Source organism: Rattus rattus, chromosome 5 (genome assembly GCF_011064425.1).
Source record: "Rattus rattus isolate New Zealand chromosome 5, Rrattus_CSIRO_v1, whole genome shotgun sequence".
Lineage (NCBI taxonomy): Eukaryota > Metazoa > Chordata > Mammalia > Rodentia > Muridae > Rattus > Rattus rattus.
This window is the reverse complement of record NC_046158.1, coordinates 27105779-27133089: the sequence shown is the minus strand read 5'-3', so window position 1 is coordinate 27133089 and position 27311 is coordinate 27105779. Positions and strand designations below refer to the sequence as shown.

Genomic DNA, 27311 nt, shown 5'->3' with positions numbered 1-27311 from the left:
TACCTGTCTGCATGTGCAATCTCCATTGGGAAGGGCAGCGCATAACTTCCCTTTGCTTTTCTACTGTCATGGTATGACAATAGACACACTGAGCTAAGCAGCTTTCTGTGGTCTCACTATTTCATGGTCTTATACCTACCATTTCATTAGCTGTCCTGAGTTTCAAATGTATTTTGTGCTGAATGAAACCATTTTTGTTTGCAGTAAGAATTTACATAATACACACATATATATGTACATACTCATGAACATATACTTATTCATAGGTTTATTTATATCTTGATGAGTTAATGCATAGTTAAGGCAAATAAATGTTTCTATGTTTCTCTTCTGTCACAAACCCATACTCCTGCCCCTCAGAGAATTATAATTTCCTGTGCTTAAGCAGAGATGATTGTTTTTAATAGGGAAAAAGGTATTTTATAGTAGAACTATTTTAAGGACTTATATGGAGAGCAGCATGGTTGTTACTAAGTATCTTCATGTAATAATTTAAACCCTTCTGTTTGTACTCTGCGGTCACAGGATCTAAAGAGGGACTAGTTGTACGGATGAAAGCAGGACCTGGGTAATGGCACGGGTGCTTTTGCTCTTTGGTAAGCAGACTGAAGCAGACTGGTAGGCCTACTGACGTTTGCTGGTCAAGAACACTTGATTTTTAAACTCCCCTCTAAACCAGAGCACCATTTTTAGGTGCTTAACTTTGTTTCTCAGAAACCTGAAAATTTTGTTTACATGTGGTATGTGTGTGGGTGTGAGTTTGTGTGCATGCAGGGGAGCACATGTGGGCTTTGGAGGTCAGTGTGAGGTGTTTTCCTTAACCTGTTCTTCACTGTACTTCCTAAAATGGGTGTCTCTTAGTAGACCTGAAGCTCACTGATTTGGTAAGATTATCCCAAGGGGTCTGTCTCTCTGCCTTCTAACTCTAGGCTTACAGGACTGTGCCACTGTGCATGGCTTCTCTCATGGGTGTTGGGGCTCTAAAGTCAATAAACACTTTACCGACCAAGCCATCTTCCAGGCCCCTGATGTTTAAATGCCCACTACTTATACATTTCCAGAGCACTGTGATGGCACTGTGTCTGGACTGGGGTAGGGACTTTGAGGTCTAGGATCCAGATCCACTAGAACATTGTGAGGACCTTAATGTTACGTACTAAGTGGGAATACTAGGCTTGCCTTGCAAACTGATACTCAAAAGGTTAAGAGATACTTGCACACAGTTCAATATAGAATATTCAGAAACATTCATGGAAAGATAACAAAACTTAATATATTAATTTTGTTCAGTAACAATTAAAGAAACACACAGTCTGAAGTTTTTGGAATAAAGAAATTTAGTATTTTTTATATAATCTGTTTTTGCTTCCAATTCCTAACTGAACTGAACGCTTAAAAATGTGAATATAGAATTCACATATAGGCTTGCATCTTTAGAGTTTAAGACAGAATGATTCTCCTTAAAGGACATCATTCTGAGGTGCTAGAGGAATGGTTAGTGGGCAAAGGCATCTGCCATGCAGGCTTAGCCACTTGAGGTCAAACCCTTGCGCCCACTGAAGTGGCAGGAGAAGGTGAGAATGGACTTCATAGAGTTGCTTCTGATGGTCACATGTGTGCTGTGGCACATGCTCATAATAAAAAAAGTATTTAAAAAGTATTTTAAAAATTAGTTACTGATTGAAGAGCAAATCATTTCTTAATGTCCTTGTGTGGTATTTCTGAATTATATATAAAAGATTGGGTAAGGCACTGGAGTGAGAAGGTCACCTGTGGTTAGGCTTTGCTGGGAAAGTAGAATTGGACCATGCTTCCTATCAGTCTGCCACTGTACCATCATGCCATGCAAGACTCAGAGAGCTGACATCATCCTGCTTCAAAGGTCTACAGAAACATCACCCACGGGACCCGTTCCTGTGTCAGTGAGAAAGGTTACCAAGTGTAGTTCACATATTCAGGGAATTCTCTTGATACTCTGAACAGCTCATGTGCACTGATAGAAACATTCTAATCATGTGTGCTATGATACCAGACTTCAAAGAAAGAAGGCAAAAAGAACTGGCTTTTATCTAAAAGTATATTAAGAATTTACATCTGTGGATTGTCACATGACTTAATGTGCTAACTATTTGAAAAGGAAAACAGTAATTCTGGAGACTAAACAATTCAGATGAACTTATGTAGCTGAGAAGGTGGTATTTCAGGATAAGAGAAACCTGAGTTCTAATCCTGGCTAAGTTAGAAGATTTTGGTTAGTGAGGTTGTCTGAAGTTCAAGTTTCTCATCTGTTAAATGAAAACAACATTTTATATACTATGGGCAACTATACAGGTCCTGAATGATGAGTGGCCCACTTGGCACATAATCGATATCCACGATTGCTATTTGCAGCATTTTACAAATAAAATATGGTAGCACATGCTTTCAATCCCAGCACTCAGAAGGTCAAGACAGGAAGATCATGAGTTTGAGTTCAGCATGAGCTATTTACCTTACCTCAAAATATTAGAAAAAGACCAAAAGGTGCTTTTCTCTATTCTTACAAAGAAAGTTGTACTGTCCTATCTTGCTTCATTCTGAATGCCCAACATCACTGATCAATGAGTATTAATGAAAGGACAAACACCAGTGTAAACAGGTATTTATGCTAGGCAATTATGATAGTACATTCAGTTGACACAATTCACTTCCTAACAAAAAATTATGGAATTAAAATCCTTCTCACTATTTACCTTACCAAAAGCGTTCATCAGTAAATCAACCCATTTTCATAACCAGCTGACCTCTACACAACAATTAGTCTTTTTTATTAGGTCTAAATTTTCAAAATTTTAACTGACCTAGATGTTAGCCTACACATGCTCAGCCATATGCATCACACTGCTCAACATTTGTTATTAGTCTTCTAGGTATTCATATGCTAAAGCTTTTCTTATATTAATAAACTTTCAGCCCATGTGCCTTGATACCCTAGAATTAAATATAGGTTATATGTCTATATGGATAAATGAAACAAGAAAATAAATGACCAAGACTATATAAAATAGGTCTAAACTCGACAATCAGAAGAAACAAGAATATAAATAAATGTCTTTACCACAATAGGAACATAGAAATACATCATTATTGAAACACATACATTTGCACATATGAGCGTAGACCTGACATGAAGCAAGCTATGATAAAGGGTATAAAAGCTGAATAATAAATGCGACTAACAATGCTTTATCAAAATGACCGAAGGCATGTTCAATAAATATGGGACGTCTTAACACACTTACGAACTTACTTTTGTTTTAATTTCTACGTGCATATATTAAACTTTTATTTGTACAGTATTAGCTAAAACAACGCGAGTCAGAGAGAAGTTGGAAGCCCATTATGCACCCTTTAAACACATAAAGTTTCACAAGAGTCCTTAGACTAAGAATATTAAGAAGGCACTAAGTCATTTCGAATCATTTTAAGCCTGCATTCTTTTTTTTAAACACAGGAGATCCTTGTGCAGTTCTTCATAGAATACTGACATCCAAACAACACAAAACACAAACTGTGAAAGATGGCAGTGTAAGGTGGCACACGAGGAAAGAAAACATGTGACTTTACCTTTAACAGACATGTGGATGGGAACACTTCTTGCACAGTGGTCTATGAAGCCTACATACATCTACATGGTAGCATATTAGCAAAGTGTCAGCAGTTTTCTCATCAGGACTAGCGATCTGCTTATTTATTTTGCGGTGCTAGGATTGACCTCAGGGTCTTGTGTATGCTGGACAAGGGCTCTCCCATTGAGCTAGCCCCAACCTCAGAAGGTTTAGTTTTTAAATCCTGCTCATTTTAAATATGAATACTAGTTCCCTGCCATCATCTCTCATTTCCTCTTTGTTGCTTCCTAGGAGTCTGAAACCATTAGTGCCACATTTTGAGTATATTCTCTGATATTTCCACGATCCACTTTTCTGTTCCTTGAATGATTTACCTCTCTGGTGTTCCAAGACAGTTTTTATATCATTTTCTAAAGATTTTATTGTACAAAACACAGTTTTTCTAATGTGTTATTTTTGTATAAACTTGTCTCTGTTAATGGTGCATGAAGATTTATAATAATTTGGGTCCAAAACCGTAATAGGGATGCTAAAAATATAGCTCAGCTCTATGAGAAACTTTAAAGCAATTCCATGATAAAAAATTCTGGAAATCAGGTTTTCAAGCCTCATTTTATTAGAAAATTTAAATTATTATTTTTTTTTAAAAAAGGAAGTAGCCAATATCCATGTTTGAATTTTCTTGAACAAGTAGTAAAGGACAGCAAACTAGGGTAAGAAACACATTAGAAGACGACCTCCTACTTCACACAGCCTCTAGTGACCCTTTCCTACTCAGTGACCTATTTCTGTTGAGCAGCAAAAAAAAAAAAAAAAAAAAAAAATCCACTTCTTTTTGCCTTTCTGGATTTTCAAAGATGAGCGTCATTTACCTGTGTACAAACCAAAGCTAGATAAATAACTTCTATGTTGATGAAAACCAAGGACGCATGTCATAAACCAGGACACCTTGCCTTCGGCGGCTTCCTTTGCAATGTACAGTCCAATGGTTATGAAATCAATCGAAAGTCAAACAATATTCAAAATGACATAGATGGACGACAAATAACAAAAACACATGGAATACCCTTAGTTGGTATTCTTTCTAAAAGACGAGTCCCCATCATTCCGTAAATAAAATTATAAATACTAAAGAAATGAAGAGAATTTTCACAATGGGGAAAGGAACATCTCTTATCATAATAAATATTTCGGTACAAAAATTTAAAAACTGTAGAAAACTTTAGTACCTTTGGGTACTTTTTTCTAATAAAATCATACCTGCTTCAGAACTTGTTTGATTATAGCTGCTAACAATGCTGTTTGGTATCACTGGAGTGGAGGACGTTGAAATTCTTGACTGAGGTGGGTTGGGATGTAATGAGTTTCCTAAAGCCATGCCCGACTGACTGAGCATCCCACAGTTCCCGCTAGCCTGAATCTGATTTATTAAACCTGCAAGATGGTGGTTGGGGACTGGACTGTTACTGTGAACAAAGTTAGTGTTTGCATTGTGGCAGTGCACGGCTTCCCCTCTTAAAGGTATGCTCTGTGTCAGTGAATTCTGAAGAACAGTGGAATTCATATTAGGATCTGGAAAATGCAGCTGGTTAGCAGAGCAAGGCAAAGCAGTATTTGATCCCCCACAACCCGGGGTACTATTGCTACTCAAGTGAGAGCTTTGACAACTCATAGACTGTAGTAACTGAGACATTGAACTGATGGGAAATGACCCCTGCCCATGCTTCCTTAGCAAGTCAGGTCCAGGTTTAGGAGCTGCAGAACTATCCATTTGAGACTGTCTGAGCAAACTCAACACTGTGGTAGGTGGCTGCTTTCTTTTCCGTAATGAGTCTTTTTGCTGAGACATCAACTTATCTCTTAGTGCTGCTCGGCCACTTTGACCTTCACCTGTTGGGAGAAGCATGTTGGCAGTCGGAGGGAACATGGTGTTTAAAGTGCTGTGTCCTTCAGTGTTGCCGCTGCTGGCAACAGCTCCAGAACTGTTACTGCTGCTACTGTTGTTACCAGCAAGTTTGTTTTGATTTGCTAGCTGTGCTTTGGCTGCTGCTGAGAGTAAACTACTTGCTGGAAAGGAGGCAGCATTGTGCTGGTTCAAAATCTGATTTAAAGGCATTCCCAGCAAACCAGGCTGACTCTTTACAGAACCATTTCCGGCAGGTGCAGTAGGAAAAGCTGCACTGCTTGGGGTATTGAGTACATTACTCATTCCAGCAATTAATGGGTTAGGGATATCCTTGTACTGATGATGTCCATCAGACTTGGTGGAAGGGCTTGATGGCATTGATGGCCTTGGGGAACCTATTGTTGACCTTGGTGACCTAGGTGGAACCTTTATGCCACTACAAGCGGCCTGGGGTCCTACAGGTGGCATCATGAAATTTCCATGATCTGATGATGTGGAAGATGAGCGTGATCTTTGGGGCGATGCCTCAATCCTTCCAATTCCAGTCCCCATCATGTGCACTGGGGATGTCACTGGAGAAGGGGACAGGGAGGTTGAAGTTGAATGCTGAATTCTTTGTACATGACTCCCGTGATTCATATGACCAGGTTTTACAGTTGGCAAAGGGAGATTACTTGGCAAAGGAACAACAGCAGGAGGCATGCTTACATTCATCACAGGTACCTGAGAGTGGACGTTTGAATGGAAACTGGTTGGATTAATGATAATTGGGTTCTGATTCACTGGTTTACTAGGAATAGGGTCAAGAATGCCAAGTGGATCTTTCTCAGATGTTAATGGCTTTTTCTGAAGAGCACAAGAAGGTGGAGGAGGGGGAGGTGGGCCTTGGGGTGGTTTGTGGTGGAACATTGCTCGTGGTATTTCCATATTAGCTGAAAAATTACACATTGGTTTTTTCATTACTGGACTCTTTGTAGTCAAGGTTGGGGAAAGAGGTATATTAGTTCTTCCAGCCATTGCACAGGATGACTGTACGGGAGAACCATGTAGCATTACTGAAGGTGGAGAAAGAGGAGTCCTATTCAGGTGAATAGGACTGGAATTGGGAGCTCCATGAAAACCAGGGTTATTTCTTGTGAAGACATCAGGGCTTCCAAGTGGGTCAGTCCTTGGAGAGATTGAGCCATCTCCATAGATCTGGGACCCTGATGACGCTGGGCTTGGCAGGCCTCCATGGCTGCCACGAAATGGAGATTTCTGTCCGTGCTCACTACTGCCCAATCTCTGGCGGGGGTAGACAGTGTGGAGTTCCTGCTGCTGGCTTCCAGGCAGGTCCTGCATGTATAACCTTCCCATGGCATTCGATGATCCAGTCACTAGCTTGAAAGGATTCTTACACTCTGGCATTACGGAATTTGTAATTCCTTCATGAGCCTTGTTTCTCGCTGATCTTGGAGTTGCCGCCCGGGAAGGTACTGCTGGGGCTGCATCTGATGGGAAAGAGAAAAAGAATTCTGTTAGTTGTCTCATTTATTCTGTGTTGGGAAGAAGAGAGGAAAAGAGAAAATTGAGGAGGGAGCAACAAGGGCACCTGGGAATGCAAGTGAAAGCTGTAACTGTACGCTGTGAAAACAATTTTGTAAGCTATATTAAACTTTGATTTAAACAAAGTATATTATTCATCCTTAATTGCTGAAAGGTCTAAATAACTAATTATTACCCTTGTTTACTCCTTGTAAGTTAAGAACGCATGGCCATAACCATCAGTACAGGCTGACATTAGTCATTTTAATATTGAGAATTTGAAACACCAAGACTGACAGCCCAGATGGTGATGGCAGTGTTGCTGCTTTGCTGCATTTGCAATTTTTAAGAACAGTCACAACAGAAAAAAATCGTAATCTGTGCGGTGCTTACATGAATTGCTATTTGCACAAGACAATGAGTTCCTCTGTAAGTGTTTTGGTTACTTGACTGAAACCTCCTGAGATACTATGGAAATAGTTTCTTATCCTAGAATTTATCTCTGTGAGGGCAAGACTACTAGTCTCTGTGATTTGAGTAAATGAGGTTTCTGTTCCTCATCACAGCACCGATAACAAGAATACATGCAGTGATATAACCATGCTTAGCTTCTTGGAGAGGAAGCATCTGGAATTTGGCATAATACAGTTCCTTAATTTGTTCTTATTGTGAAGATAAGTTAACCAGCTTTAGTTAACCAGCTTTAGTTAACCAGCTTGGGTAAGATGCTGCAGTCCTTTTATAAGGACGAACTTCTCATGTACAACGTAGGTGGGATGTTAGAGTCTTCAGTACTGGCTTGCAATCCAGTGTTCCCTTTCACATCAGTTCATTTCTCCATCTTTTCGGAATCCCTTTAGTTCCTTTGGAGATCAGACAGAATACAGGCAACAAAAGCAAGCTGGCCCATCAGACAGAATTTTCAGCCTACCATGTCAGAATTTTAAGATTTAAAAAAAAAAAAATTAAGGCCCTAAGAATACTTATTTTATAATGTTGCATGTCTGAAACAAAGATGGCAAATAATCTTCTCATATGCAAATCCCCATTAATTTGTGTTGGCTGCTAGAGAGCTGCGTTGAAAGGAATGCCGTTAGAGCTGCACTCTGAGAGAAATGCCAGAACGTCTGTTAAGGCACGGAGATGAAAGTGCCACCAATCATGCTATGTATTTGCCATATCTATTTTGAGACTTAAAAGCATATTAGCAATTATACTTAGATTCATTTGCAATCAGAGATACACTTAAGGGGTAATTACACACTTAAAATGAATCAACTCCTACTATTTGCAAGAGAGTATACAGGTCAAATCATATAATAACTTTTAAGGCAGCATTTCTCCACCGTGGGCACACAGATTCTAGCATGGAGAGGAGTGAGCATGTGTCCCGATTGGAATATGTAGACTTCCTGATTCCACTATGGTAGAGGTTCTTTGAAAGAGTAATTATGTTGGGACTAAATAACATAACAGAAGACAGAGGATACACTTAGTTGAGGCTAATTTTATTGTTAAAGAGGGATCATTAAAGGTTCTTAATTAAAGGAACAATGGATTAAGATATGCAGTTCATGGTACTTGGTGGATAGTAAGAATAGTTAAATGTAGTAGCATCACTAGCAAGACTATGGACTACATTCTGTATAGTAATTTGAGTTACCTGCTTGCATTTAAAAAAATTTCAATATATTTATATAATTATTTATAATCTCATGATTAAGATACAGATTATAGTGGCATTTTTTATATTCAGCTAACAGAATTTATTTAATAGTTGTGATTTAGAAAGGATTTCTTCTATATCTGGGGATAATTGTTATTATCTTTAAAATAACAGGAATGTTAAATAGACAACAGTCAGGCTGATGATGAATGACAGGGTCTAAAGTAGAGTTAGAAAGTGCAAATCTTGGTGCTAGTCAGGTACTGTTAAGTATATGCAGTATATTCAAAAGAACAAATGGAAATGGAGTTAACATTTATGTTAAAGGGAGGTGAAAGTTGCTCTGTAAGTCTGAAGTCTTAATTACTTAAACCTCAGTTTATGATAACATAAAGTTATCACTTAAACAAAGGTTACGTGTGAGGCTAGGAAAACCATGCACTTCAACAAAACACACCGCTCTAAAAGGAGATGCAACACACTTCTCAAGAACTGACCTTGTATGTACAGGTATAGTAAATGTCCTAGACTCTGATTCTGCTAGGGGTTTTAGTGCAGATTGCAGAGGCGGGCAAATGTCAGGATTCAAGAGGGTGTGTGATCAGCGAGTTTAAGAGTAGTGTGAGCTGGAGTTGAACCCTGGCTGCTCTTACAGAGGGGCTGGGTTGAGATCCTAGCGCCCACATGGCACCTGACCACATCTGTAGCTCCAGCTCCAGGAGATCAGACGTCCTTATCTGACCTCTGCTGGCACCAGGCATGTATGTGGTGCCTGGCTATACAGGCAGCCTTAAATCTCAAAACAAGAGCATAAGCAACACATGTGCCAAATGCATGCAAAGTGGTAATCGCTATGCTAAGGTGTCAGGGCAGGGTTATATTTTAAATAACTTATTACTATCAAATGTACATTTATAATGCTGGAGCCAATTTGAATTTAAGAACCTACACCTTGTTAGGAAATAAGTTCCCTGAAAGATTTTTTTTTCTCTATTTCAGTGGAACAATTCTTTTGATCATTCCTTGTTCAAAGTTAGTGGGTTATTGTACAGAAGCTCTATGCTAACAGCAACTAAATACCAATTTTTCTTTCTCTGCAGTCTTGGCCTGAGTCCTTATAGTTATGAGTATGATATGCAAATATTCTTACATCCAGGCCTCTCATTGGTTTGGCTCCAGTTTTCTTATTATTAATCTCCCACTCAACTCAGATTATTTTCCATGCCACCCACTATTTATGGCACACTAAATATGGTATATAATTACGGAATAAGGTTTCTATTCTTTTTATATGTAAATCACTTTTCAGAGTAGTGCTGACATGAGTTCTGCCGTACAGCCTTGGGTGACGACGGTTCGATACATCACGGGGATATTTTTCAGAACTCTGCAGAGCAGAATCAGCCATCCGTCAGACAGACACTTAGGAGCTTACTTACATTTGTTGAGTTACTGTTTCAATGTCAGCCTATACTATTTTGAAGGTAGTTCACATGAATGTTATGAGCAGAAGTTCCTCAGCCTCAAGTGATCCCACAGAGTACAAATTGATCATTGGGGGGTGGGGGGAGGGAGAATCTCTATACCCTCACAGTGAGAAAGTCAAATGGACCAAATCTTCAAGCAAGTAATCAGAACCAACACAGGATTAGATGACATTATGTGCTTGTTGAAGAAGATAGGACATCATTCACACATCATTCCTACCAAATTTGGGCATAAATGTAATATGAGGAAACAGTGAAGAAATCCACACTGAGGAACATTCTGCAAAGCTAGCCCATGTGCCTAAAAAAAAATGTCAATGTCATGAGAGATTGACACAAGCTGGGAATTGAAGATTAAAGAAATGTAAAAGCTAATTACAGTATACAATCTCGGGTTATATTCTAGATTCTAAAACAGGATCGAACTTTTAATGCTAGCAGGGTTATTAGTAGTAAAATAAAAGGAATTTGAATACAGGCTACAGATTAGCTCCTAGAATTTTACTGGCATCACTGGATTGTGGTGAGTGGCACAGGGGAATATCCTTTACCTCAACATACAGATGATACTATATCCTTCTTCATCAGGGAGATTCTGATGTTAGCAAGAATATTTATGTACAGCCTGGAAGAGCAAACTTCACAGCATAGGAGAATTCAGCAAATACCCTGGCACTGTTCTGTACCTTGGCAATTTCTTACAAAGGAGAGTGTCAGGGCTGGGGAGGCGGCTCAGTGGGTAAGGCACTTGCCACCAGGCTTCACAACCTGAGCTTGTGAGAGAGAACTGACTTTTGTAAGGTGCCTTCTGACTGTCACATATGTACTGTGACCATGCATGTCCACGTCTACACAAACACACTTCATACACAAATGTGCTAACATTTTACTTAAAAAGGAAGGAGGGGGGAAGAGAGAGAGAGAGAGAGAGAGAGAGAGAGAGAGTGTGTGTTGTCAGAGTGTGCTATAAAAAAACTCTTGGCCAAGTGATTTGAATGTGGGTAGGTGCTTAATAAATAGCTATTATGACTAACAAAAAAGCAACATGGTTAATTTCTTTTTATTTGACTGTGATTGAAAATGGACATTTTCATGTATTATATGCTGGCTACAGTTTCCCCTAGCACCCCCCCTCCCCAGTTTCTCCCCTCCCATCTGGATCCACCCCCTATCTGTTTCCCATTAGAAAACAGGCTTCTAAGGGATAATAATAAAAAAATAAAACATAATAAGATAAAACAGACTTCTAATAATATTGGTAAGCTATATTTGGAACTTGATCTTATCCACTGAAATCTAGCCCTATATAAGTGGATGTTTTCTATAAAACAATGTAGCCTTTATTCCGTTAGCTTTTCTGTATGCAGAGACACAGAATTTTAATTTTAATTTGCTGGTTAGTATTGATTTTGACTATGCAACTGTATGTTATGAATAAGAATATTTGAAAAACATATCCATGCTAATTTTTTTCAAAGAGAATTTGCTGTTTATACTCAAAATGTTAGAACACACAAAACTGTGGATGTTCAAAACAGAGACTAAGAAATCCCTTGCATGGCGATTTCTAGCTATCCTTTCTCTTAGAATGGAGTCAGGAGATTTCCTAGCCCTGCAACAATATTACATACTTGTTCCTCCTCCAGGACTGGTGAGCACCAGAGAAGGATGTGGGGCCTCCATGCTTTTATGGAGTGTGGCCACTGCAATGATTTTTCTCTTATGTATGCATAGCTTTGTGACATCATCATCTGCCTTAACATCTTCTGCAGTTCTCTGCTTCACAGCAGCTCCAGGATCAAAATTAAACACCTGGAAAAAAACCACAGATTCTGTTTATAGTATGTCTATGAAACATTTAATAGAAAAACCTCTTGTTTACACAGAGAAATGCTGTGCATAGATTAAACTACAAATAGGAATTAAGCCTTTAAGGTTTTAAATGGAAGGAAAACAACTTTACATAATTTAAAAATACTTCTGGCCAAATAGTATTTTTTTAGTGACAGACAATGAAAATTATACAAATTTTATGATAGTTAATTTAATTAAAGACAGGGAAGGGTATAAAATCTAATAATGTTTATAATTTAGGTACTTCCTGACGGCGTGACAGCACAGAAACAAATGGAGCACACTGTGAAAAACGTGAAAAGCCACAGCATCCTGCATCCCTATTTTTGCCACAACATCCCGGGTTGTTACTCTCCCTGTTGCTTACTCTGATTGCTACATTAATATTACCTCTTGCTGATCTAAAAATCTATTGTACGTCAAAAATTCTTATTATATAAATTTCTTTTAAAATATGGTAGTATACAAAAAGAAAAAGGTGTTTATTAATCTTTAGTTTTAAAATTAGTACCAAATATACATATCAGAGAATATTTATTTTATTCCAAGTAATATTCACCATTTTAAATTATATTGCTTTTTTAGTTTGTAAAGCAGTAAAATTGCTTCATATTTTTACAATGAGAGTTGAACTTTGTGATTTTTAAGAGCATCTGTGGCAGATTTACCAATACCAGTGCAAAAAGAACGTTACAGATTTGAGTAGCCATAGTAGTGAAATAAACACCCTGTACTATAAGCAAAGCTCCAATGAAAGAGGCAATATGTCACCTTTGAAAACGAATCAAATTATTTGTTTCACAATCTTTAAGCATTCCAAAGTGCACACGAAATAACTGAAGTGAATACTAAGGTAGAAGTGAGACGCCAGATGAGAAAGGCAAATACATGAAATGATTGACCCCAAACCCAGACTGCAACGCTGCTGTAGCGCTGCTGTGAAACGGTTACCTTGGGAAGAATAAGAGGACACTCCAAGCCACACTTGCATGTTCCATCAGTAAGCAGGTATGTCTTAACCTGGTCCAAGCAAGATAACAGAGACCCACTGGGGCTGTAAAATAGTTTAGAAAAACATCAGCAAACAATCTGACTACATACATAAATGTATATGCTTTTTTAAAGAAAAATGTATATTTTTTTAAGAAAGTAAAATTGATAGACTTATTGGTCCTTTATAAGATAGTATTTTCCTAGTATAGAAAGTCATTTTATTTCCAGTATTATGTTAGCTACTAAATTACAGATGTTAACACTGTTTCTTTCTTTGGAATTGAAATATTTTTCAGGAAAATACATATTTTCATAGAAAATGAGACAACATATTTTGAAAACCTTGGGTTGGATTAAAGAAGGGAAACTCCTATACTTAGGAAAGGACATTAACAAGTAAGAAAGGAAGAGGAAAAAGACGCAACGGTAATGTTTTTCATTTGAACCATGAGATCTGCTTTAAGCTGGCTGAGGAAAAAGGGAAATGGCAGCATGCAAACCATCACTTCTGCCTCCACTGAAACAGTACTTGAAATGGGCTATGTTAAGAGGCAACTTATGCTGTGTTCATAAAAAATTATACAAGTTACTTTGGCACAAAGAAAAAGTCTAAAAAAATTCTCCATCTTAAGTGATCTATTTAGGGTGTTTTAGATGACAAGAAAGAATAATAATTTCACATTGTAGACTGGAATTTCACTGTAGCAGACAGAGGCACAGATGCCTTTATAGGTCTGATAATCTTGATAAACAATGTAACTAAAAGATATTGTTTTTCTCTCATGAAGAATTAGTACATTTAATACAAAGAAACCGCTCAATATTTTACTTAAAACAAAGTGTATGGATGGCAACCTAGAGAGATTTAATTGTAAAATTTAGCCTAAAGTGAAGAATTCCTAAAGTCTATTAAGAATACTCCAGACACTTTAAAAATACTTCCCTAATACTCAGTTCAGTCTTTTTTCTTCAGTTGTAGCTCTTTAATTAACTTTTGGTAATAATAATTAATGTAAAAATAGTTATGTCTTGAATCACAGATAACGCTGAAAGGATTGGAAACAGGTGGCAAGCTTAACTAACATGAAGCCTCTGTGCCACGAGGCAGGGAAGGCTGGAAACTAACCCAGAGGTGAGCTGTGTGCAGGACTGTGTGCAGGACTGTGTGCAGGACTGTGTGCAGGCAGCAGCTGTGTGCAGGCAGCTGTGTGCAGGCAGCAGCTGTGTGCAGGCAGCTGTGTGCAGGACTGTGTGCAGGCAGCAGCTGTGTGCAGGCAGCTGTGTGCAGGACTGTGTGCAGGCAGCAGCTGTGTGCAGGACTGGGTGCAGGCAGGCAGGTGTGCAGGACTGTGTTCAGGCAGCTGTGTGCAGGACTGTGTTCAGGCAGCTGTGTGCAGGACTGTGCAGGCAGCAGCTGTGTGCAGGACTGTGTGCAGGCAGCAGGTGTGCAGGACTGTGTTCAGGCAGCTGTGTGCAGGACTGTGTTCAGGCAGCTGTGTGCAGGACTGTGTGCAGGCAGCAGGTGTGCAGGACTGTGTTCAGGCAGCTGTGTGCAGGACTGTGTTCAGGCAGCTGTGTGCAGGACTGTGTGCAGGCAGCAGGTGTGCAGGACTGTGTTCAGGCAGCTGTGTGCAGCTGTGTGCAGGACTGTGTTCAGGCAGCTGTGTGCAGGACTGTGTGCAGGCAGCTGTGTGCAGGACTGTGTGCAGGCAGCTGTGTGCAGGACTGTGTGCAGGCAGCTGTGTGCAGGGCTGTGTTCAGGCAGCTGTGTGCAGGACTGTGTGCAGGCAGCAGGGTGTGCAGGGGACTGTGTGCAGGCAGCTGTGTGCAGGACTGTGTGCAGGCAGCTGTGTGCAGGACTGTGTGCAGGCAGCAGTGTGTGCAGGACTGTGTGCAGGCAGCAGCTGTGTGCAGGGACTGTGCAGGCAGCAGCTGTGTGCAGGACTGTGTGCAGGCAGCAGCTGTGTGCAGGACTGTGTCCAGGCAGCAGGTGTGTGCAGGACTGTGTGCAGGCAGCAGCTGTGTGCAGGACTGTGTGCAGGCAGCTGTGTGTGGACGGGAGCAGCAGAAGGTGGGCTAACTTCCCACTAATGTTCCAGCAGTGATTTAACTGGCATCAGCCAAACAGATCAGACCCATGTTGGCTTGATTTAACTGGAAAACATTTACCTTATCTGGGAAGTTCTCTAAGAATTCTTGGTGTTCAGATTTGATTTGAAGACATTATACTGAGAGGATTATCAGACATTCAAGACTAGGGAGATTTGGAAACTCATGCACAAGGTCACTGTGAATTCTTAGACTTTAATTTGTTTTTTTTTTTTTTACTCCTAGACTTAACCTGACTTTTGGTCAAAGTGATGTGAAAAGTTGATTTCATAATAGTTATCAAGACTTTGAATCACTTGGTCCAGGTTGTATGTACTTTTTTTTTCCTTTATAGATCTTGAACAACATGAATACAAACATGTCTCTGATAATGTGCAGTGTTGTATTAGTAATAAGGTATTTCTGGCAATCTATGAACAGTGGTGACAGTAGGAATACTTTGAGGAAATTAATCATGAGTGTTTGTGTATCTTATTTTCATGGGCTAGACTACACATTCCCTACTTTTTTTTATTCCTTCAGTAAATGAACAGGGAACACCTTTAAAATTACAGAAAAAAAAGAAATATATCTGACAAAGAAATTTCAATTGGAATTAAGTTTATCTCAAGAAACTTCTTACCCAAACCAAACAAATTCATATCTAAACTGCCTTCTTGAGTTATGGCATATGATTTTTTATATTTACATATCAAAGAATATCTCATTCATTCAAAGAATATTGCATTCATATATTTTTGGTTTTTACTTTGTCTTTGTAAGGATAGGGTTTCTGGTATCCCCACTGATTTAACGCACTGTGTAGTCAAAGCCTGCTCTAACGCCCTAGTCTTCCTACCTCTATATCATAAATTTTAAGATTATAGGCATGCACCATAATGCCCACCAAATATATGTATCTTTGTAGAACTGAAGAATTCTGTTGAAGTTAGGTTACAAAAGCCACGCTGAAACCCATATCACCACTATGTGCTGTATCTTGTAAATATTTCCATTTTGAAGTGTATCACAAAAATGTACGTATCCAATCTGTCATTACTTATTAAAAAACTATAAATAAATTTAGGCATCAATAGCTAAATAAAGAAGGCTAATTTTATTTTATTTCTTAAAGAATTGGACTCATTGTGTAGCACTGGATGGTCTAGAACTTGCTATGTAGACCAAGGTCCTCTTGAACTCACAGAGAGTTCACCTGCCTCTCCCTCCCAAACACTAAGGTTAAAGAAATGGGGCACCATTCCTAGGTAGGGAGCTAAAACTTTATTAACAGCCAGACAATTTATTCCATTCATTTTCTTCTAGTTCTCTCTAGATTTCTCTCTCTCTCTCTCTCTCTCTCTCTCTCTCTCTCTCTCTCTCTCTCTCACACACACACACACACACACGCATTTATATGCTTGCCAAAAACATGAGCATCATGACTTTGTTTTTGCTATTACAGTAAGAAAAATGATTAAAAATCTTACAGAAAAGGTAAAAGTTACTTTAAGCTAAAAGGTCTAACAATGAAAATTGCTAATTAGCTTCAGAAAGGCTAGATGGAGTATTCTGTAGCAGGATGACTTTTAAAATGAGATGTTGGGTCTATTTCCAGTATTTTACATTCTCCTGTGAATATAGTATTCTTGTTTAGATTCCTTTTAGAAAGCTTTGCATTTTCTTTATCATTATTACAGAGAAGCAGAAAGATAACTTCACACAGACAAAAGTAATACATAAAGATTCTCTTCAATAATCTAAGGAAATTTACGTTGCTAAACAGCACAGAGGAAAAATTCTTGTGTATTTCTAGCACAGAGGTCATTTATTCGTCTATGTTAGGTGCTGTCAGTCAAAACCTTTTGTTCCCTTACAGAGGATCAGTCTTTTACTGCCTTCATCTTGAAACTGTACACTTGGAGGTAAGAGATAATGAGAGCTCACCTGATGTAAAGCACGCCATTATGGTCCACACGACGCTGCCAACCCACGGGAACCTGGATAGCCGGAAGACCTCCTTCCTTGTCTCCTCCGTCACACTCTTTGCCTCCATTCATTTTCTGTGTCTGCTTGGGGCGCTCCAAAGATATCAGCAAAAAGATGATATCCTTCTATTACAGAGCATGGTGGCCTTTCAAAACTGGGCCAGCATAGCACAGTTTTCCCGGACTACGAAGTACATCGGGAAACTTCGGCTCAGTTTGGAACCAAGTCCTTGAAATCAGCCATTGTGAAAGTGTTTCCCATTATAATCTATATTAAATAAAAGAAGTATTTCATTCCTAGGCATGGTCTACATAGGCAAAACCAAACACTCTCAACCAGGGAAAATCATAATTCACCTATGCTGGTACCTGTCTGAAGCAGAAGAGGAAGGGATGAAAAGTTTTTAGTTGTACATTTTGTCCTGAACCTTGATACTGGACTAAGATAACCTCTATGTCTAGGATCTGGTCTGCCTTGACACCACCAGCCAGTTAATGTCTCCAGTACTGCCCGCCTTTAAAGGCCACATTCTTTAAGCTTCCACTTCATTTTCCAATGTGAATCCAAGGTGTTGCAGGCTGGTTCATCTGATGTTTTCATGACTTCAAAATTCCATCAATGTAGTCTGAAATATATGTAAATACATAAGCTGCACATTTAATGTTGAAAATTGAGAAGCCACATTAGTTAAATAAAACTTCTAAATGTACCTGGCCACTTTTGTGTTCTCTGTTGTTTTTTTTTTTCTTTATAAAGTTACCTTACAGTGTTTTTAATTGAAATAGAATAATATCACTTTCCTCTTCCCTTTCCTTCCTCCAGCTCCTACCATCTACCTCCCCTCAAACTCCTCCCACGGACAACTCTCCCCCGTCACTCTCAAGCTGATAGCTTCATTTTTCTGTGTACACACACACACACACACACACACACACACACACACACACACACACACACACACACACACACACTCTGCTGAGTTCTTTTTTGTTGTTTGGTAACATGGTTTCAGGGCTGACCATTCTACATTGGGCAACTATTAAGGGGCTGGTCCCTGGGAGAGGCTAATTCTAGCAAATTTGTTTTCTTACAGATTGATCCATTTACTGTAATTAAATCATTTGATTTATTTTTCACTACAAGCAACTTTTTAATTACTTGGAATAGATCCAAAATTATGGTTGCTCACTCTTTCTTCCTTGAACTTGAAATAAAAATATACCCATCACCTTTCATGACTTGTCTACCAGAAAAACATGTTAATGAAATCACATTTTGATTACTCCTTATTATTAAATTCAGCTATGATTAAGCTTTCTTCTCTAATCATTATATTGTACTAAATTTTTCTTTTTGAAGGAAATAGTAGTAAGAAATAAAAAAATTATACATTTCTAAATGTAAAGGAAAGTTTTCTCCTACATTTGATTTAGTCAAGATTTTCTAAAACCTCTTATATTGTGGTGTACTCTCTAAACTTCTTTATTGAAAAAGACACTGACTAAAACATCAGGGATCATAGGAAATTTTGATAAAGCAATTAGATAAAAATAAGTAAATTTAAAAAGATTTTATTTAGTCTTTCAATACTATGGAGAATGTGGTGTCACAGTTCAACTGTGTTGTAAAGAATTCTTTCAGTGGTCAATTTAACATGTACTATAGAGTCATATCACAGAAGCCATGAAACCATATTAAAAATGAATAATATTGTCCTAGTATTTTAAGAATAGGACATGTGGTTCATTATCAAAAAGTTCCCAGAGAGAGCATAATTCACAAATGACAGGATTCAGATAGGTTTTAAACCAGTTTCAAAAGATTTAAGTGAGAGATTAACATATTGTCAAGTAATAAGTAGCTAGAACTCCAAGAGTTAAACGGCACAAGGAGGGACACACCTAGTCAATCTCCATCCTCAGACTCTAGATATTTAATCTGGCCTAAAATCACTCAGAGGTCTTCCATCAGGAAAGCAAGAAGCCTGTGAGTGAAGGCTGCTGTGGATTTAGGCATGTGCTTTGTGTGCCTTGGCTCAGAGACGGGGAAAGGCGGTGTGCTGAAGCACACACTCATTTCACTGAAAAGCAGAACTGTGTTTCCAGGTATGGCAAACAATGGTAGACAAGTGGAAGTAGGGAATTTTCCTAATAACTGGGAAAAGTTCAGTGTGTGAAAAGAGTGCCACATAGTGACAGTTCCAGTGGGGCTGGGACTGGAACTGGAAATTGTATCACCAGGCTCCATCTCTCGTGCTACACTTCTTACATAAATGACCCACTTTCAGGTTCAGTATTTTTTCTAACTTTGTTTTCCTTTCATTGCACTTTTGACTACAACTGTGTTTATATATTTTATTAAATACTCAAAGAGCAGTCAGCAAGTACTATGCACTGCTCTGTGTTCTAGGAATACAAAGACTGTAAATGCTATTGTACGAATATCTGTGTATTCCCAAGGTGGAGAATTTGACTTTCTGGTTTAGCTGATGATGGCATCAGGAAATGAGTATTTGAAAGGTGATCAAGTTCATGGTGGGGCTGAGAAGGATCTCTCCAACTCTGCAAGGTTACAGTGAAAAGACAGGCACGTATAGAATAGCAGGGGACCTCTCAAACAATACTGCACATGAAGCTGACTTGATTTTGTATTTCGCAGACTTAGGAATGGTAAGAAACACAGTTCTGTTGTTTAGAAGCCATTTAAATTTAGTAGCCTACACAGAGTAACAGAATAATTAGTATAATATTTTGTGTTAAGGTGTTTATGTGGAAGCATGAAGATAAAATTAAAAATTGAGCCATAATTTCACTAATATCTATTATATAATTGCATATTTCAGTTTTTGCTTCTAGATATGTTAAAGTACACATTAAAATAGTTTACCATAGTAAACAACAATGTATTGCCACTATTTTTACAGTGTAGTCAGATTCCAATATACATACATTTTAAACATAGATTATGCATATATTTTATTTCACGAGTACTATTGTTATGAGTCTCACAATGATAATGATGGTCACAATATGACAAATGTCAGTAATGTTCATAGTAACAATGTGAGATGAGTAATATTATCTTTGGGTATTTTATTTCTTTTTTTAATTACCCTTTTTAAAAAAAACAAATCCAGTCATTGCCCACCTCCTGATCTGCCCTCCCAGAGTTCCTCATCCCATTCCCCCCTCCCCCTTCTCTAAGAAGACGTCTCCCTTCTCATTACACTAGTGCTCCCCTCGCCTTGGGCCTCAAGTCTCTCAAGAAATCAGTGTAGACCTAGTTAAGTACTATCTCCAATTAACCACTTCATTTCTCATTCTAGCTCATCATCCTTTTTTCTCTTCAGGTGACCACTGCCATTAGTTATTCTGGTTTGTATTTGTTTATTTTTATGACTCTACATAAGCAATATGTATACTGTTACATCTGTGTTACAAATATGTACAATTAAACAGCTTGCTCCTTAGAATTTGGCATTTTTGGGGAAAACTTTCTCTTCAGATATTTGTATTTCTGTTGTAGACATATAAACTAAATCCATTTAATATTTTTAATAAGATCTAGTTGCATACTTGTATAGGATATATGTGGGCCCACATGCATGTATACAGAGGTCAGAGGACAATACTATGATGTTGGTTTGTTCCTTAGACTTTTTTTTTCATTCTTATTTCATTTTTTATTTATTTTTATTTTTATATTAAAATTTTTTTCATCTTTATTAATTTGGATATTTCTTATTTACATTTCAATTGTTATTCCCTTTCCCGGTATCCAGGCCAACATCCCCCTAACCCCTCCCCCTCCACTTCTATATGGGCTTCCCCTCCCTATCCTCCCCCAATTACCGCCCTCCCCCCAACAATCACGTTCACTGGGGGTCCAGCCTTGGCAGGACCAAGGGCTTCCCCTTCCACTGGTGCTCTTACTAGGCTATTCATTGCTACCTATGAGGATGGAGCCCAGGGTCAGTCCATTAGTCTTTGGGTAGTGGCTTAGTCCCTGGAAACTCTGGTTGGTTGGCATTGTTGTTCATATGGGATCTCAAGCCCCTTCAAGCTCTTCCAATCCTTTCTCTGATTCCTTCAACAGGGGTCCCATTCTCAGTTCAGTGGTTTGAATGTGGCATTCACCTATGTATTTGCTGTATTCTGGCTGTGTCTCTTGGGGAGATCTACATCCGGGTTCCTGTCTGCCTGCACTTCTTTGCTTCATCCATCTTGTCTAATTGGGTGGCTGTATATGTATGGGCCACATGTGGGGCAGGCTCTGAATGGGTGTTCCTTCTGTCTCTGTTTAAACTTTGCCCTCCCTATTTCCTTCAAGGGTATTCTTGTTCCCCCCTTTTAAAAAAAGGTGAGGCATTCCCATTTTGGTCATCCTTCTTGAGTTTCATGTGTTCTGTGCATCTAGGGTAATTCAAGCATTTTGGGCTAATAGCCACTTATCAATGAGTGCATACCATGTGTGTTTTTCTGTGATTGGGTTACCTCATTCAGGATGATATTCTCCAGTTCCATCCATTTGCCTATGAATTTCATAAAGTCATTGTTTTTGATAGCTGAGTAGTACTCCATTGTGTAGATGTGCCACATTTTCTCTATCCATTCCTCTGTTGAGGGGCATCTGGGTTCTTTCCAGCTTCTGGCTATTATAAATAAGGCTGCTATGAACATAGTGGAGCATGTGTTTTTGTTATATGTTGGGGCATCTTTTGGATATATGCCAAAATGGACCAAGAGCTGGGTCCTCAGGTAGTTCAATGTCCAATTTTCTGAGGAACCTCCAGGCTGATTTCCAGAATGGTTGTACCAGTCTGCAATCCCACCAACAATGGAGGAGTGTTCTACATGCTGACCTCCAGTTGAACCAGCACCATTTGCTGAAAATGCTATCTTTTTTCCATTGGATGGTTTTGGCTCCTTTGTCAAAAACCAAGTGACCGTAGGTGTGTGGGTTCATTTCTGGGTCTTCAATTCTATTCCACTGGACTATCTGTCTGTCTCTGTACCAATACCATGCAGTTTTTATCACTATTGCTCTGTAATACTGCTTGAGTTCAGGGATAGTGATTCCCCCAGAAGTCCTTTTATTGTTGAGGATAGTTTTAGCTATCCTGGGTTTTTTGTTATTCCAGATGAATTTGCAGATTGTTCTGTCTAACTCTTTGAAGAATTGGACTGGTATTTTGATGGGGATTGCATTGAATCTGTAGATCGCTTTTGGTAAAATGGCCATTTTTACTATATTAATCCTGCCAATCCATGAGCATGGGAGATCTTTCCATCTTCTGAGATCTTTTTCAATTTCTTTCTTCAGAGACTTGAAATTCTTATCATACACTTGCTTGGTTAAAGTCATCCCGAGGTATTTTATATTATTTGGGACTATTATGAAGGGTGTCGTTTCCCTAATGACTTTCTCGGCTTGTTTCTCTTTTGTGTAGAGGAAGGCTACTGATTGGAGATGTAACTCAACTTGCCAGGCATGTAGGGCAAGGTTTAACCTGCTGAGAAATCTCACCAGTGCCCAAACATTAAATTAATACTTGAGTGGTATTTGTTTTTTTCTTACTATACAGTCATTTATAGACTGGCATAACATTCCCATGTTGGGTGATATATTCTGAACATTATTTGTTCTTTTGCAATTATACTTACATATGTACACACGCATACATACACACATATGAAACGGTCTTTGATCCAAGTCCCTATCCACTATCCTCTCTTCTCCCTTACCAAATCCATTTTGCCTTCTACTTTCATGGTTTTATTTTAAATTTTTGGTGACTCACTGAATTTAATTAGGATTTCTTACATGGCCAAAGTTGGAGAGCTATTTGAAGAAATCAGCTACTGAGGGACATGATTCTTGTTCCCTGAGCCCAAATATGTTTAATTATGTAGACACTGTTGATTGTTCTTAAACTGTATTGCTTCTAAATATTTTTTCATTTACTGATGTATCTTGTTTTCTGTCTCTTGAGACCTATATACACATATTTATATATGAAACTGACCTAATTTATGCGTGAGTGTTTTGCCTATGTGCATGGCACATGTATGCAGTGCTTGCAGAGGCCAAAGGAGGATGTCACGACTGGAGTTGGGGACAGTTCTGAGCTGTCTGTCATATGTGTGCTGAAAACTACATTTTTGTTCTCCACAAGAATAGTTAAGTGCTCTGAGCCATCTCTCCAGATCCTCTTTTTTCAAGTATTAAATCATTACCAGTTTTTTTTTCCCTTGGACACTTTTGTATGGTATTAAATATTTTCCCAAAATATTACTTTCAATAATTGGGGTGGATTTTTGGGAATTTAATTACTTTCATTTATTTTGTTGACATAGCTTTTCTCCAAGTTTTCATAATGATAAATAAATTTGGTTAATGTTCCTACACATATAATTATATAATCTTAATAATCCACCAGAATTCTTTGTTAAAATACAAGTGTATAGTTTTGGGTACTTCAGACATTCCTTAAATGTGTAAAGAAATCCTAGGACAGGACTTACGGTCATATGTTTCTAAAACTTCTGATACCAATAATATTGCGTTCTTTTGTAAAATATTAAAGTATGTTCTACTTGCTTCCAGGACTCTGGCAATCTTATCTCTTATGGAGACCAACCCATCATCAGAGGTGCAGTCCTATATATATATATTTAAAAACCTTGCAGTATAAAAGCTGAACCCTTTCTCCTGTTTTCCAAGTTTAGCATTGCCGGGCTCCAGACAAGCCTGTACCCACGGCCTGCTTCCCTCCCTTCCCACGAGACCAATCTTGTTTATGTGGCTTCACGAAACCCCAGAAAACAGGTTACAAGAGAAAAGACTGTGATATTCAAGCTAACCCCTCGCCATTAGCATTTGGGATCCGAGGTTCAGTTTATGCTTCAGGCTAATCTGTATTTATTTCACAGACAGTTCTGTAATGATGAAAGTCAAATGTGTATAGTTACGAATATGCATGTTGTGAGGGAGATCACTGTTATAATTCTACCAATGTTTTCATTTTTCCTGCTTCCTTTCAGTATACAAATCAAGTCTCTAAAAATTCACTTTAAGAGAATTCAAGTCCAGTGGCTTGATTTCTTTGTTGCCCTGGCTTCTTCTGACCATTTAGAATTTAAGTAAGATATTACTTCTCCCCAAACAATAATTTATATTAAGTATGGACACTCCTTTATCTGTAATCAATTCACTGATACTTCCTCTTTAATTCTTACTAGCAGTATTAATCTGTTTACTGATTCTCTTTTTACAGGGATATAAACACTTTGAGAGGAATCTTGACTCACTCTATCCTTTCTATATTCATAGTTCTTATGTTAATTCTTCTTCAGTGTGCACTTTATAGTCAACATGATTTTATATTCTGATTCTTATCACACTTATGATGCCTTTCAACATCACAAGTATAAAATAATGAGAGATGTTTTAACAGAGGCCAGTGAGTATATGCTTGTTGATAAAAAATCTAAGTAATTTTTGTCCTCTAGATTTATCTTTAAGGATCTCATAACTTCTGAGTAACAATATCAGTATGGAAGACAAGGCTTCTATGAAGACTAGTATATTTACTTGTGAACTATTAGTTTTATTAAGTAACATATATTAATTATATTAATAAATAAACTAGAAAGTGAATGCCAGCAATCTAAAATTATGCTTACATTTTTTTCATCTTTATTAACTTGAGTATTTCTTATTTACATTTCGATTGTTATTCCCCTTCCCGCTCCCCTTCTCTATGGGTGTTCCCCTCCCCATCCTCCCCCCATTTCTGCCCTCCCCCCAACAATCACGTTCACTGGGGGTTCAGTCTTGGCAGGACCAATGGCTTCCCCTTCCACTGGTGCTCTTACTAGGCTATTCATTGCTACCTATGCAGTTGGAGCCCAGGGTCAGTCCATGTACAGTCTTCGGGTAGTGGCTTAGTCCCTGGAAGCTCTGGTTGGTTGGTATGCTTACATTTTAACATGGTGTTATTAATGCAACAGTCGTTTTCAATCTGTTTTACTTATGTTCTTGCTATCATAAAAATAAATTTATTATGCATTATTAAATGTACTTTAAAAGTCATACTCAACGTTAACTATGAAGACTAAATATCTGAGACTATGACATCATGAAAGTACTAAATAGCCATTCTTCATAAAAGTACTCAAAATGTCATAGTCATTGGAATGATGTCAAACAAACTTTATTAACAGTAAACATAATGAATTAGCTTTTGCATGATGATATTCTGTATCGCTGCATATGACTAACTGGTCTCACGCTTGGTGGATGAACTTAGATACATGGTAGCACAGAATTAACAGCAAATGATGATTCAATTATCAGGAAGAGACTGTAGGTTAAGTAAAATGTAGAAATTATATGATATGTCATACAATAAATTATCATCAAGCTTTATATAATATGATTTTAAACTTGGCTCATGAAATATTTATAAGTAGGAAGTCTATTTCCATCATTCATGGGCAAAGTGAATCTTTATTTTTCAAATTGATAGTAAGTGTCACACATAACAATCATCAGTGCTTACATCCCATCATTCAGATGTACAACAATGAATGTCACTGGAATAAAATTCGTTATTAGCACTATAGAGAGTTGTATCTAAATGGCTACAACATAATTATCATTTGACTAATAAAAGAAATAACCACAACCTTTCTACTATTTGTTAAATTATACTTGTTAGAGTAGCCATAGGTCACACTTTCCCAAATTACCTTTTCATAAAATATCAATTATTTAAATGTGTCCTTCACTGCACCTATCCAGCCCTTGCCAATCTTCATGTATTTATTCAAGTCATGGATTTTATTTATGAGCATCGTATCTTTTGTCATTTTAAAGAAATCTTTGAAACATATTAACCCATTTATACTAGTTATTATTGGTATTTGTAATGACTTGGTCGACACTTCTTGCAAAACATGTTTTTGATACATCCTCTGTAAGAGACCCAAAAACCCTATTCCAGGCTTTGTTTCTTACAACAAACATAAGCATAACTGTATTTCGTTAACCAGTTGTACCAGAACATCCTCAAGAAGTCCTTCTTTTCTTGTTGACAACTACAATTCTCAAATTCTAGATGTTCTGCTTTTTCAGAACGAAAGTTCACAACCTGTGTGGCCCAGCCATTAAGAACACTGGCTGTTCCTTCAGAGGAACAGGGCTCAATTCCTAGCACCCTGATGGTGGATTGTGATGGTATGTAACTCCTGTTCTAGAGAGGAGTCCATTGCCCTTTGTGACCTCTGTGGGCACCAAGCACGCAAGTGGTGGACAGACACACATGTAGGCAAAATAACCATAGAACAAACATGAGAATGACATGCTAGTCATACATCACAAATCTTAAGGTCTTGGGATAGGCTCAAAAGAGTTTTGGTACTCAAGTCAAGGTAACATTATGGCCAAGAATATATACTTATAACCAGGATAATGACTTTTGACTATAAAATTTTAGCAAATTCCATGTTTGTGTCATATAGAAATCTTAAATTGTTGGGCAGTAATGGCACATGCTTTAATCCCAGCACTTGGAAGGTAGTGGCAGGCAGATTTCTGTGAATTTGTGTCAGCCTGGTCTACAGAGAATGAGTTACAGAATAGCCAAGATTACACAGAGAAACTATGTCTTAGAAAGCCAAAACCCCAAATCTAAAACCAACCAACCAACCAACCAACCAACCAACCAACCAATCTTAAATTATGTACGTGGGCAAGTGGCCCCAAATATTTTTCTGGTTTCACTGGGCCTTGTGATCTGCAGTGAAATGTGACAGTTTGTTTCTAAACATCAAGACATCTCATGCTTCTCATTCTGTTTCCTTGGAATGCCATTATCTTGTCAACAATCTCAGCTAACTCAGAGAGAGAGAGAGAAATGGGAAAATGGAGGAAAAAGGAGAGAGAGAGAGAGAGAGAGAGAGAGAGAGAGAGAGAGAGAGAGAGAGAGAGAGAGTAATGCAGACAGAAAGAAGCCCACCTTTCTGCCTCTATCAGCTGAGGCCTGTCAGGAAAATGAATGGAGGGGCCACCTTGTGGAATAGGGATGATACGGCTGAACTGATTGTGTAGTAAACTGCAAATCTACAGAACTGTTAGTATCAGAGCAGCTAAAAACTATACTGGAAAGATACAAAAGGCTAAAATAGAGTTGG

General features: G+C 38.3%; 1 protein-coding gene across 2 annotated transcripts in view; it reads right to left on the bottom strand.

The window, feature by feature from the left end:
* The window catches only part of Mbd5 (methyl-CpG binding domain protein 5), a 137223-nt gene that overhangs the window by 50026 nt on the left and 59886 nt on the right, over positions 1 to 27311 (bottom strand). Inside the window, exons 3-6 of one of the 2 annotated variants that reach the window (XM_032903262.1) lie at positions 17484 to 17740; positions 17074 to 17382; positions 12997 to 13099; positions 4869 to 7004 (exon numbers count right to left, since the gene is read on the bottom strand). In XM_032903262.1, the coding sequence (XP_032759153.1) occupies positions 4869 to 7004; positions 12997 to 13036 (2176 nt within the window). In that variant the 5' untranslated portion in view covers positions 13037 to 13099; positions 17074 to 17382; positions 17484 to 17740. Of the gene's footprint in view, positions 1 to 4868; positions 7005 to 11822; positions 12004 to 12996; positions 13100 to 17073; positions 17383 to 17483; positions 17741 to 27311 lie in introns of those variants that run through there. The other variant, XM_032903263.1, reaches the window with a different exon arrangement.